At 39.2% G+C, this 14,846-nt stretch overlaps 1 protein-coding gene across 1 annotated transcript in view; it reads left to right on the top strand.

The window, feature by feature from the left end:
- The first annotated feature begins 11,937 nt into the window (after nt 1-11,937).
- Nucleotides 11,938-14,846, top strand: part of TM4SF18 (transmembrane 4 L six family member 18) — a 17,375-nt gene continuing 14,466 nt past the window's right edge. Inside the window, exon 1 of the mRNA XM_006876361.1 lies at nt 11,938-12,125. Coding sequence (XP_006876423.1) covers nt 11,949-12,125 — 177 coding nt within the window. The 5' untranslated portion in view covers nt 11,938-11,948. The remainder of the gene's footprint in view (nt 12,126-14,846) is intronic.

Genomic DNA, 14,846 nt, shown 5'->3' with positions numbered 1-14,846 from the left:
CCAAGTGGAAGAGGAGAAAGGGCAGGTAGAACAAGGATCTGAGAGATCATTTCAAATGCAGAAGATTGCTTGGGAAACTTTGGGATAAGCACTGGATTGCCAACCACAAGATCAAATCCACTAACTCCTTTTCAGAAACCCTATACAGGCTTGCTATAGGTCGGAACCGACTCGATGGCACTTAACAACAACAACAACAATATACAGGGTTGCAATGAGTGGGAACAGACTCAGTGACTCTTGACAGCAACAACCTCTCTCAATAGGTAAAAAGCTAAGACACGTTTACCACGAACTGGAGGTAAATCTAGAGTCTTGCGGGGTTTCTCAATCTCAGCACACTATTAACATTTCGGGCTAGATAATTCTAGAGAAAGAATTATAAACATAAAAACCAAAGATAATAGTTCACTACTGTTTACACAGCTGTTCTCTTGCTTTCCTAATGTGTTTTTATAAAATTATTCACTCTCAGTGGGTCCCTAAATTGGCTGAAGACCAGCACTTTATGCAATGGAAAGTGGAGGAATTCACAATTCATCTACTTTGAACTCACAGGGTGAAATTTCTCTCTGAATATTAGCCTTTTCTGCTGTTAAATTTTATCTTTGTCACGAACTGTTCATTTTTGATCAATTTCTTTCAGATACTTCCTTCTTCTCCATTTCCCATCACCTGTGGGGTTAAGTCCAGGGTCATATCATAACTCTGATCCCAAAGTGACTCAGAGACCGCACACTACCACTATTTTAGGTGCAGTGTTTCCTTCTGAGTCATTTGGTCCCCTGGTAGCAGCATCCTGCGGATTTCCTCAGCTCTGCTCTTAAGAACAGGAAGCCAAGGCCACAAGCAGCCAATAAGCAGAGCAGCCCAGTGACTTTTCTTGGGAAAGGGAGGATCAGCAAGAAAACCCTGGTTTAGTAAGAATTCCTTGGCAAGAAACTTAGGAGTTCACTGAAGGCAAATGGTTTCAAGAATGTTATTTATGAGCACTCCCCACCCCAGGATTTAAAAAGAGTTTTCTTAGAAATGGAATTAAGTATACTTTTTAGTAACTTAATTGTTGTTGTTGTTGTAAAGTGCCATTGAGTAGGTTCCGATATACAGGGACCCTGTATAGGGTTCCCGAGGAGCAGCTCGTAAGCTTGAACCACCGACCTTGCAGTTCAAACGACTTTTCAGTCTGGCGCATGAACCCACAGCGGCACACCAGGACTCTGATAATAACTTAGTAAGACTTCAATAAATGTTTTTAACTAATAAAATAACCAAAGGCAAGAAACATTGTGCAATTCCCCTTTCCACAATTTTATCAAGATTTCTAGGCAGTCATGCTTCACTCCGTTTGCTTCTGGCATCTGTACTGACCAGTCTCTCAAGTGACAATTGGTTCTGCGTCTCTCCTCCCTAGTCTCCAGAACTATCTGTGGCATAGAACCAACAACCATCAGTAAAGACTCCTCTTTGAACTTCACCAGGACTTGAGAATAACAAGCATGTTGCCTGTCCTTGACCCCTTGACCTCGTTGCCATGGCAGACATCATCCATCTACCTACCTTTATCTTTTCCCACTGAAACCAGTGTGTCCTTCACATAGTCACTGTGCAGGCAGCCACTATCAAGACATGTTTTTAAGTGCTGTCGAGTCAGTTCCTGTATAGGGTTTCAAGGAGAGTCTGGTGGGTTTGAACTGCCAATCTTACTGTCTAATGCTTATTCCACTGCACCACACCAGGACTCCAAGAAATAGAATCTCTAAACTTGAAGTCTGTTTGCAATGAACAAGAAAAAGCAAATGCATAAAAATTATTGGACAAGGGTAAACATGGCAAATTATTTTAAATATATTAAATTTAGAGTGAAAAGGGAGCTCTGGTGGCATAGTAGTTAAGGACTTGGCTATTAACCAAAAGGTTGGCAGTTCAAACTCACCAGCTACTCTGTGGGAGAAAGATTTGACAGTCTGCGTCTGTAAATATTGTAACCTTGAAAACTCCACGTGGTAGGTCTTCTCTGTCCTATTGTTACTGTTAAGTGCTTTTGAGTCTGTTCTGACTCTTAGGGACCCTGTATACGGTTCCCAAGGAGCGGCTGGTGAGTTTGAACTGCTGACCTTGTTCAAACCAACCTTGTGATCCAGTACGTTATCCCACAATGCCACACCAGGTCTCCTACTTTATCCAAGAGGGTCATTATGAGCAGTGGGTTTGAGGAGGTGAGAAAAACTTGAGCTTAAGGTCCAGTTTGGGGGACTTTTCTTTTTTTTTAGACAGTACTATTTATTTTATTTTTTAATTTTTTTATTGTGAATTATATGATAGTTTACATGGGAGAACTTTAGTTTTACATTCATTCCATCTTATATCATCTCTTCATTGCCATGGTTCCAATTCCTTCCATGCATCATCAACCACCCAAAGGGTATATCCCAGAAACCCGCCCCCTACACTTTCCTCTCCTCCTCCCAGTTTTCGGCCCACAGTCCCTTTCCCTCTCTGGGTGCAAAGTCCCCAGTCGCTTCATCACTCCATGTCATCCTCTCTATCTCTATCTCAGGCATCTCTGTTTCTCTGGGTAGGGTCTTGGGAGACATTTTCAAAATATTTTCTTAGATCCTTTTTTTTTTTTTTTTCCACATGCAAAATGGGATTCATAATTCCTTGACCTAGGTTGTTCTGAGAATTCATTTTTAGTTTGTTTATAATGTCTGTGAGAGCTGCCACCACAGTGTCTGGCACATAGAAGGGACTCAGTAGATGTGGATTGATCCTGATTGATACAGAGGGAGATGCAAGCCCGGGCTGGGAGTGATGGCTCCCTTCACTGACACAGAAGCCACAGCATGTTTATAAGTGATCAGTGCTTCCAATCTCCATATATTTTAACAAAGCGTGTTCTTAGTCACTCCTTTCCCAAAATAAGATATTGGAAATAAAATATTTTATGGAATCTCAGCTAAATTGCTGTTGTTCTTTTTGGTGCCATTGAGTTGACTGCAACTCACAGTGATGCTTGACAGGATTTCTAAGTAGCCTCATCTTTTTCCTGCGTATTCTAACTACTGTTTAAACAGCAGTTCAAACTGCTGGTGGTGTTGACTGTCTTGTGGTTAAGTGTCCAGTACTTATCCTACAGCACCAACAATGTTCCTACAACTAAATTAAACCCTTGTAAATATGGAATCCTGAATAAGCACTGGACTGCTAACCACAGGTTGGTGGTCTAAACCCACTAGCTGCTCCTCTAAACCATACACAGGGTTACTATAAGTTGGAACCAACTTGACGGCACCTAAACACAACAAAACATCTTAGGATATGTCTGATAAAACACAATTTCTTCTGGGTTTCCTGGTAGCTAATTACTGCATCTTTGTGCAAATAATGCACACACTATATAGGTTTTGCAAATCTCAAAACCCCTCATACATTACTTCTCTATGTGAACTATATGTGTTAAATGCTTTTGCATAGTACCTCCTTCACTAATGATCTGTTCTTTCTTTTTCTCCACGATTAAGGGACCCTGGTAGGGCAGTGATTAAAGCACTTGGCTGATAACCTAAAGGTCAGTGGTTCAAATCTACCAGTGTGCTGCTGGAGAAAGATATAACAGTCTGCTTCTGTAAAGACTTGCTGTTGTTAGGTGCCGTGGAGTAGATTCCGACTCATAGCGACCCTGCACAGGGTTTCCGAGGCTGTAAATCTTTACGGGAGCAGAACGCCTCATCTTTCTCCCGCGGAACCGCTGGTAGTTTCAAACTGCTGACCTTACGGTTCGCAGCCCGATTCGTAACCACTATGCTACCAGAGCTCAGCCTTGTAAATCCTATGGGACAGCTCTATTCTGCCCTATTGGGTCACTGTTAGTCGGAACCTACTCAAAGGCAATGGGGGTGGGGTTCTCCATTCTCACTCCTTATTCCAGTACCTGTTAGAACTTTGATGACAGGAGGTTTCAAGGTGAGGTAAACGGAAGACCAAATCAACCATTCACATTTTTTTAAAGCCACTGTGGTAAAGTGTCATTTAGTAGGAGGGTGCAGTTAAATGGCTAAAGAAATTGGAAATCCCCACACTGGAAATAACGTACGCATCTCTCATCTTCAGGGTTGTTGTGTGACCTTGAGTTGATTCCAACCCAAAGGGACCTTAGAGGATTTGCCCATAGAATTTCTCAGGATGCAATCATTACTGTCTCCATGAAGTCATTGGGTGGACCTTTCAGTTAGCAGCCAAAGGCTTTCCTTCATAGTTGCCTCCTCTCTTATTCCTTAAAGAGTTTAGCTTTGTTTTTCAAAACTATCCTTGTCATAATTATAGTTTGTTTTACTATTTATTGCATATGATTATTCCACTACCCTGTTATCTCTAGGTATCTATTTTTTCTAATTATTAAAGTAATATTTCATCAATATTCATGATTCTGCCATCTCTCTCCTGATGATACTTTCCCAATCCTAGTTGATTCCAGTTTTCTTACTACTCTGTGCCCACATCTGTTTTCACTAAGGAAGAACACCCTGCCATGCTAACTATAATTTCAAGGTCAGAGAAGCAAACCAGCCCACTGTCTGCCAGCAATTCTACTACATCTTCCTGTTGTCATTACTGTTGAATTTAGTCCCCAATACTTGGAAACCCTATGTACAAAAGAACGGAATACTGCCTAACTCTGTTCCATCCCATAACCAGTTGGAGGATGGATCTTTGTGACCCATAAGGTTTAATTACCTAAAAAGTAGATGACAAAACCTTTTGTTCTAGTTCGTCTTAGTCTGGAAACTCTGCTGAAATCTTTGAGTTCAGAATTAGAGCAACATACAATCCCTGACAGATGGTTTGTGATTACACATGAGGTAAATTTGTGGAGAAATCTCCCTATGGAAGGTGAGATTCTAACATTGAACCACCAATGCATCCAACAAGTTTATAACGTAAATTCATTCCATTGCTTTCCTAGGTAACTGTTTGCTTGTTCATGCCTCCGTCTGTTTCTAAACATCCAGTATCATCTTCCCATTCTCATTTTCAGATGATCAGCTTGCTTTCTACTTCACTGTGAAAAAGGAAGCAATCATATGTTTCTCCTTACCTCCTCCAGGCACATATGCTTGGTCTTCCCTTCTGTTACTAGGATGAATTGTCCATGCTCCTATTTTAAGTCCAGTTCCTGCACATCCTCCTATACCTTCTCACTTATTCAAGGACATGCCCCAGCAATTCTCTCCTGCATTGCCAATCTCCACCTCAACCTTCTCCTAGAGGAACATTTCCATCAACATACACACATGCTATATTTTTTCTCTTGACATCCTCACTTTGCCACCAGAAACTGCCCCATTCCGCTTCTCTTTTTTTTACAACAAAACTACCCAAGAGAGTGATCTCCTTGGTTTCCATTTCCTCTTCTCCCATCCTCCCATGATCCCACTCCGGTTGGACTGTAAAACCTTTCCCTCCACTAAATCTCCTCTTATCAGGGTCATCAGTGGCCCTGATTGCTAAATCCAATGGCCAATTATCAGTCCTTGATTTACTTGCCCAATCTGCATCAATTCCCTCAGCTGATAACACTCTCCCCACACCCCCTGGAAATTCAACTACCAGGATAAGTTCCTTATAAGTTTTTCTTCTAACTCAGAGACCGCTTTTCAGTTTCCTCTGTTGGTTTCTCCCAAACCAATTGTCCAGAATTTAGCCCTTGGACATCTTCCCTATTTATTTCCGTAGTCTCATGGATCTGAATACCACTTTTACACTGAAAACTCTTATATTTATACTCCATCCCAGACCTCTCTAATGAACTTCAAATTTGAATATCCAACTACCTGATTGGTCTCTCCACTTGGATTTCTAATGGTGGTGGTGGTTATGTGCTGTGGAGTTGGAACTGACTCATAGCGACCCAGTACAGGGTTTCTGAGGCTGTAAATCTTTACGGGAGCAGAAAGCCACATCTTTCTCCCAGACTTTGAACTGCTTATCTTGATGTTCGCAGCTTGATTCAGATTTCTAATAGGTTTACCAAAATTTCACATGTCCCAAACTGGCCCTCTATTTTGTCCCCTCTCATACCTGCTCATATCTTGCCCATTTCAGCTCATGATAACTCCATCCTTTCAGTTGTTCAAGTCCCAACTCACATAGTCATCTCTGACTCTTCTCTTTCTCTCATACCTCCATTCAATTAGTCACCAAATCTTGTCTTCTACCTTAAAAATAAATCCAGAATCCAGTCTCTTTTCTACTGCTACTATCATGGTACAAGCCAACATCATCTCTTAACTCTATTATTAAAATGGCTTCAGAACTCATATCATTTTTTACCCAGATTATTGAAATAGCTTCAGAATTTATCTCGTTTTTTCACCCTTTCAACCTATTCACAATACAGAAACCAGGCAAATCTTTTAAAATATCAAGTCATTTTTCTGCTCAAAACTGATGTTGCACATTACTGCTCTTCCCCTCTTATTTGGTTCCAGTCACTATGGTCTTACTGCTGTGGATCACTTTTTCACATTTCCTGTCGTTTCTGTCTGAAATGTTTCCATGGCATGCATAGGTCTTTGGATGGCTCATATTTTCTACCTCTTTCAGATCTTTGCTCAAATACTACCTCTAGGTATGGTCTTCCCTGACCACCTTGTTTGAAATTATATCCCTACCACCATCCTCTGGCATTTCAGTCACACTGTCACCAACTGATACTCTATCTGATTTGCTTATATATTTATTTGTTATTATCCTTCCCTGTAGCCTGGTGTAGCACTGTGGGATAGAGGACTGGACTGCAAGGTCAGTTTGAATTGCAAGGTTGGTGGTTCAAAACCACCAGCCGCTCTTTGGAAACCCTATATAGGGTCGCTATGAGTCAGAACTAATTTGATGGCACTTAACAATGAAGAACACAGTAAGATGCTTAATTGTGCTCATGCAGAACCTTACATAGACCAAGAGACAATCACTTGAACAGAGCAAGGGATATTGTATAACTTAAGATCAGGAAAGGTATGTGCCTGGATTGTATCTTTAACCATATTTATTCAATCTGTATGCTGAACAAATAACCTGAGAAGCTGAACTATATGAAAAAGAATGTAAAATCAGGATTGAAGAAAGGCTTATTAACAATCTGCTATATGTGAACTCTTGGTGTGGCACTATGGGATCAGCACTAGACTCAGAGCCACAAAGTCAGCACTTCAAACCCACCAGCTGCTCTTCGTAAACCCTATACAGGGTTGAAATGAGTTGGAGTCAGCTTGATGGCACTTAACAACAACAACAACATATATAGATGGGGAGTTTTGATGTGGTACTGGACCACAATGTCAGTTTGAACCATACGGTTGGCAGTTCAAACTTACCAGATGCTCCTCAGAAACCCTATACAGGGACTCGATGAGTCAGAACCAACTCAACGACACTTAAAAAACAACAGCATATTTATATGGGAGTCCAGGTGTGGTGCTGTAGGATAAGCATTGAACTGCTGACCCACCAGCTGTTCCTAAGAAATCCTATGCCAGAGTCGCTATGAATTGGAACCAACTCAATAGCACCTAACAACAACAACAATATATAATGACATACTTTGCTTCCTGAAAGCCAAAAGGATTTGAAGTACTTACCGATGAAGATAAAAAACCACTGTCTCAGTATGGAGGCTCAGCATAAAGAAAACAAAAATCCCCACAACTGGACCAATAAACAACACAATGATAAGCAGAAAAGATGATCAAGAATTCCATTTTACTTGGATCTACAATCAATGCTCATTGAAGCAGCTGTCAAGAAATCAAATGATGGGCTCCATTGAGTAAAATTTCTGCAAAAGACCTTCATAAAGTATTAACAAGCAAAGCTGTCATTGTGAGAACTAAGGTGCACCTGACTCATCAGTTTTATGTTCTACAATTCAGACACATTTTTCATTTTTCATCTTATTGATCACAATGCCCTCAAAGTATTCTACTTACTCCCTGTGTTTCTTCTTTCCATTCCTCCTTCTTTCTTAACTCTTCTGAACTTTGTTCTTGGGTAAATGTTGCCCTTTTGATCTCAAATGATTGATTATTCTCAGGTGTGCATCCCTCACTAGTGTTGTTGTTCCCCTTATAGACCTATCTATATGTCTATATGTTTGGATCGGTTTGAGCCACAAGGTTGACAGTTCAAGATCACCAGCCACTCCTCGGAAATTCTATACAGGGTCGTTATGGTTTGGAACCAACTGACAGCACTTAACAACAACAATACATTTGGTTGAAAATTAAACTACCTGAGTGAGTTCAGTTCCAAACCTGATGGGTAGTCAAGGACCATAATCTCTTTTGTTCCTCTAGTCTCTATCTGATCAGTAAATCTGGTCTTTTTTATCAAGCCATGGTATTTTCAATCACCCCATATGCATAAGAAAGTTGAACAATGAATAAGAAGACCTAAGAATTGATGCCGTAGAATTATGGCATTGGTGAAGACTATTGACTATACCATGGACTCCAGAGGAGCTAAAAAATCTGTCTTGGAGGAAGTTCAGCCAGAATACTCCTTAGAAGTAAGGATGACAAGAATTCATCTCACGTACTTTGGACATGATCTCAGGAGGGACTAGTCCCTGGAGAAGGACATCATGCTTGGAAAAACAGACAGCATAAAAGAGGAAGACCCTCAATGAGATGGATTGACACAGTGGGTACTACTATGGGTTCAAGCATGTGAGGATGGTGCAAGACTGGGCAGTGTTTTACTCAGTTGTATGAGAGGGCTTCAAAAATTAATGGACCAAAGTCAACCCTGCTATGAAAAACATCCTAAAGGGAGTTCTGTGGACTGAGAACCAGCAAGAACACACAACAACTACAGAATGATGTACACGGGAGCATTAACCTGAACTTAGTCGACAAATGAAAGAGTCAAGCACAGAATAAAATTATAAGAACAGAGGATCTGGGAGTTCAGTCTTTGATTCAAACCATTTCCATGTGGAAAAAGGTAAACACCGAAGAAGAGAGATCCAGGTGGTGGGAAAGTCAGGTAGATTACTGGATAAAATAGACTATCTTAAATGGAGGGAAGAACTAATGGAATATAAGGTAACCACAATGGGGTGGGAGTGGGGGTAGGGGGTTTATTTTGGGTGTTGGGGAGGGCAATACAAGAAGGGGGGAGGAGGTAGAAGAACAAGATAGATAGGGGAACACTGAGACAGGTTTGCATGGTCTAGTGGGACAGAGGTAAATAGTGATGCATACTCAACCTTGGAACAACAGGGCTCTGGGATACAGGGATCTAGGTATAGCTAGAAGAGAGTAAATAATACTAAAATCCTTGACTGCCTTATGAATATTATTTTCCCTTGCCTACTATTGTAAAATAGACACTTGAGTGGGATATAAAGGAATGTTGGGAAACATGATTAGAGAAAACTTGTAAGCCCGTCTTCAGCCTATAACTGATTGGAATACCTCAAAGGGGTTCTACAACTTGCCCACTGAAATAGCCTTGTACAAAGCCTTTGCAGAGTATAGGACCTTAGGTGGAATCCTGAGTCCCATCCACAACCTTGTGAGGTGAGACATTCCCACTAGAAAGGACAAGCACACTGGAACAGCTACAGTGACAGAAGATAACATCTTCATGATGAACCTGACCTATACTCAGAGCGGTAGTTACTCCAACTTAAATTGACCAACTTAAAGTGTTTTCCCAAACAATTAATCTTTACAAGAACAGACAGCCTTGTCTGTCTCCAGAGGAGTGGATGGTGGGTTTGAACTACTGACCTTGCAATTAGCAGCCTAACACCTAACCACAGCACCACTAGGGGTCCTTCTGCTGGCACATGTTGTTGTTAAATGCTCTTGAGTTGGTTCCAACTCATAGTGACCCTGTAGTTAGCAGTCTAGTGCTGAACCTACAGCACCATATTTACTAGAGTCCTTGGAGTGATTGGAAGAGCAATGATAGTTATAGTCACATCTGTATTAAACAGCTCCTATGGGTGTATGTAAGGAGCTCTGGTAGCGTAGTGGTTACGAATCGGGCTGCGAACCTTAAGGTCAGCGGTTCGAAACTACCAGCAGCTCCGCGGGAGACAGATGAGGCTTTCTACTCCCGTAAAGATTTACACCCTCGGAAACCTGTACAGGGTCGCTATGGGTCGGAACCGACTCGATGGCACTTAACAACAACAACAACAATGGGTGTATGTCTGCTGGCATAGAGGTGTTTAACAAATACTTGACAAAATTGACATTGCTCTTCCCAATCACTCTAGTAAATATTTTAGACTATTCCTGTGTCACAGAAAAAATATATAATGTCCAGATTTTGTTGATACATTTACAACTGGAAAAAAATCACATCCACCAGGGGGCGCCATGAAACCTCTCTTTAGATCCTATTAAGCCTATGTAAGATTGCTGGTTTCTAAATTTATTTTGTTTTCACTCAAAAGTGGTTCCATATATTTATTTTTTTATAAACAGTACAATTGTGATATAAATTTCAATTATTTGCATAAAAATAAATTTGCATTCACCTGATTGTAAAGCATGTATGTCATATAATATTAACATTTCCTGGAGAACAATACTTGGCAGCATTTAACTACAACCATAAGAGAGGATATTAACATCTTAAATAAAAATACTTCTGGGATCAAGATTTTAAGAATTCATGATGCAGAATGGAGTTTGGGTACAGAGAGAAGTAAAAAGCACACTTGGTTACTCCCGACTTCTGTTCTAGATTGTCTTATAACTATACTTTTGATTATTAACTATATCTCATTTATTGTTGTCTTTCTAGTTGCAACTGACACTGCTTACACACATAATCTCCTTTACTGCTCAGATTACCCTTCTGGATAAAGGACTAATTTTTATTCCCGTTTAAACTCAGGAAGTTGAGGCTTAAGGAAGTTAAATCCTGAGTCAAGCAGGGTCAAGGAGCCGCCAATAGAAAGAGGTGGGGCTGGGATTCAAACCCTGGAGCTCTTAACCCAGCTTTCTAGTTCATCTTTCACATATTAGTCCCCAAATTCCTTCCCATCACCCTTATTTCATGCCATCATAATTAGAAGGGATCTGTCACTCAAAATATGGAACAATAATTTGGAAAGGAGAATTCTTCCATCCTTGTTTCAAATTATTTGTTCATAAAGTTTAAATCAAATTATTCAACTTTGCTTAGCAATAAGGCAGATGTAAACTCATATCTCTTATTATTTTTCAGGGAGGTAGTGAATTTTAAAGAGATAATAAATGTAAACTCTGAAGGAAGCCCATATGGTCTTGTAACAATAAGCCCAACATTGATGTCTTTTTTCTCTAAGTTCCTTGCTTATTTTAAAATTTGTGTTTGTGTATGTGTGTGCCCCCTGAAGCTCCAACTGTACCTAGAGAATAGTAAACATACAGTACCCAATACTGAAGGAAAGGCAGTTCTATAAAGTGGTATAAAGTCGAGATCTTCTAGTAAACTTGGTAGCTTTCCTTTCAAAAGTTCTGTTCACTGTTGCTGCATGACATATGCCAGATTCCCTACTACCCCTCCCCATTCCCACTTCCTTCTTAAAACATGCTCTCAGGGTTGTCTGTAGTGCTCACATCCAGAGGAAAATGTCTTATTTTAAAAAGCAGTGAAAAACACTGCATTCCTTTGGCACAGGATGAAGACCAACTCAGCTCTTCAGTTGTTGATCATTGTCTATTGTTCTCTGAACAGTAAACTACTGTTTCACACTGAGATTGTCTGGCTGCTGTGATATCCAAATCCCTGGCTCCTCATGAATATGATGTGAAAGGCTCTGTCTGACCCAGAAAGTGGTAGGTAATCTCAAAAAAAAAAAAAATCAGCCAGATAGAAAGGTTTGGAAATTAAAGGTTTTATGTAATTTTACACTCTTGAACTCTCCTGCAGGTTCTCAGCAGGTCAAAATGGGTTCTCGGGTGTGTGGCGGCTGCTTAAGTGGTCTGCTGATTCCACTTGCACTTTGGAGTATAATTGTTAACATATTACTGTATTTCCCAAATGGCCAAGCTTCCTATGCATCCAGCAATAAACTCACCAACTTCGTGTGGTACTTTGAAGGAATCTGTTTCTCAGGTGTCATGGTAAGTGTGACTTTGGATCACATAAGGGGACTTTTATTTGGAATTGCCTTGTTCCTAGTAAAAATAATAAATGATGAAGAAAATATTCTGTTAGTCCTGGGTTTGTGGTTTGAAGGGTGGATGGAGCGAGGATAGTTTGTTAGAACTTGAGAGGTAGATTTGTTTTCTATAAGCTGCACATTTATGTAGTTTCAGCATTGCAGGAAATTAGTCCTGATGAAAGCTTGTGGGACACTGGTCTAGAGAAATGTGATGTCCTCAGGAAGCCTGTGCATGAATTAAAACTATGTAATCTATGTTGTTGTTAAATACTGTCGAGTCAGTTCCAACTCACAGCGACCCTGGATAGGGCTTCCAAGGAGCCACTGGTGAGTTTGAAGTGTTTACCTTGTGATGTACTGCATTAATCTCCACTGGCACTGCTTTATTCCAGATAAGATTTTCTATCAGTACTCCTAATTTCTCTAGTTTAAGGGATGGTTAGGATGATATGGAATAAAACACAGACTTGGACATTCAGATTAACCGACACTTAAATCTAAACTCTTGTCATTTGTGTTATAAGAACTTGAGCCAGTTGATCCTTATCTTTGAGTCTCAGTTTACTCAAAATGCAGATCCTGATATTTAATTTGCAGAATAATTGTGGGAATTAAATAGAATCACATATTTAAAGTGCTTGGAGTCCTGGTGTAGTTCTGTAGGATGAGCAGTGAACCACAAGGTCGGTTTGAATTGTATGATTGGTGGTTCAAACTCACCAGCCACTCTTTGAAAACTCTATACAGGGTCCCTATGAGTGTGGACCTCAATAGCACTTAACAACAACAACAAAATGTTTAGGATAGAGTGAGTCCTATTGTGATTTTAAATAGTTGAAGGATGAGTCATACCATCAGTATACATTATACCTCTAATAATGGAGGATGTTTTTAAAAAGCTAAATCAGATTACCAATAGTAACAATCTATTAATGTTTTTCTGATGAAGGTGTGCTCTTTAAAAATAGATAAACTGATAACAAACCATGTTGGCAACTCAGAGGAAAAGATGCTTTCCCTGATCATTTCTAAAAACAATACTGTAAGCTTACAATCGTGTCAATAATGTAGAAGGAATTTAATTGTAATCTATTACTCTATCTTTGTGGGTACTTAATTATTATAATATCTCAATCACTACGTTGTAAAGCAGTTTTCATTTACATTCTGGTTTTGCATGTGAAATTAGTAAACTTTAAAATGTTAATACCCATCTTTATTGAAGTTGCTGTGTTGCAAAACTGTTAGTGATACTATAAATAATTGTAAACCTTTGGCGAAAAGTTGGGTGCTCTATATCAAGATTTGTGAAAATGCTTGCTACCTATGACTTGGTAATATTAAATGTCATATTTCAGTCTAAGGAAATTATCCAAAACATGGAAAGAGTTAAATGAACAGATATTTGTGGCAGCATTATTTGTAGCTAGAAGAAATGGCAAAATAAATTGCAAATTTATTTATCTAGCAAAGAAATGGCAAAATAAATGTGGTACATTCACTTCACATGGTAATGAAAATTGGAATTGTGATGCTGTAAAAACATGGAAATGTGTATTATTAACTACTAAGTAAAAAAAAGATACAACAAAAGTGTGTGTAAATTATTACTGCAACTATGAAAAAATACACTTAGATGAGAGAAATATGAAAGCAAAAGCATGAAAGGGTTGTGGAATCATGGGTAATTTTCTTCCAGTATTCCCGAGTCCTCATAGTGAAATTATATTTTAAAGTAAAACAAAACAAATAGCAGTTTATTTTTCAGCAAAGGTGATACATACACAAAAAGAAGCATTCTAGAATATGAGTTTAATTATTTCTACCAATAGTGTAATCAAGCTTTTTATTATAATTTGGCCACGTTTCCTCATTGTTTTCAATATGTAGTTGTAACAAATGGAGGAGATGCAAGTAATAAATAAGGTTAAACTTGAATTTATTAAAATATGTGATCATTAATGTCATTGAAAGGACTCTTTTGCTGACATTCCATGAAGGCAATTTAAAACTGGGGATAAAACTGCAAACTACAAAGTCGGCATACACTGTGGGAACCTTATACAGGGTTGCTATGCATCAAAACCAACTTAATGGCACTTAATAAAAACTACAGTTTTTTAATACCCAAAATTTCTTGAAAAACATTATTGTAATTTCACCCAATCCTTGTAAGAGGAAAAAGAAGGATAAAGGAATATAGAAACTACAAAGGTAGGTTATAAACAGTAAAATAACTGTGAACTCAGCTTAGAAATTCAGTACTGAATACTGAGGGCAAAGGACCAATGGTGAATATGCCATAAGCAATCCATATCTGTCCAAACTGGGAATTATAATAGTAAAGAAATTTAAGTTCTCTCTAGAGTTTGAGAATTTTGCCAAAGTTACCAAAACAGTAAGTAGAATGCACTGAATTTGGTCATTTTATAGGCTTGATACAGATAAAAATACATTAGAATATTTGGACCTGAGGTGATTTCAATATATTGGGGAAGTTGAACTTACTTTACTTTAAATTTTACAGATGTGGTTTCAGATTTAGACTCCCTGGGTAGTGCATATGGTTAATGTGCTCAGATGCTTACTGAGAAGTAGAAGGTTTGAGTCCACCCAGAGGTATCTCAGAAGAAAGGCATGGCAATCTGCTTCCAAAAAACCAGGTCCTAAAAGTGGATTG

The sequence above is a fragment of the Chrysochloris asiatica genome, unplaced genomic scaffold (assembly GCF_000296735.1).
Source record: "Chrysochloris asiatica unplaced genomic scaffold, ChrAsi1.0 scaffold00376, whole genome shotgun sequence".
Taxonomy (NCBI): Eukaryota; Metazoa; Chordata; class Mammalia; order Afrosoricida; family Chrysochloridae; genus Chrysochloris; species Chrysochloris asiatica.
The sequence above is the reverse complement of the archived record's forward strand: the minus strand, read 5'-3'. Positions and strand labels throughout refer to the sequence as shown.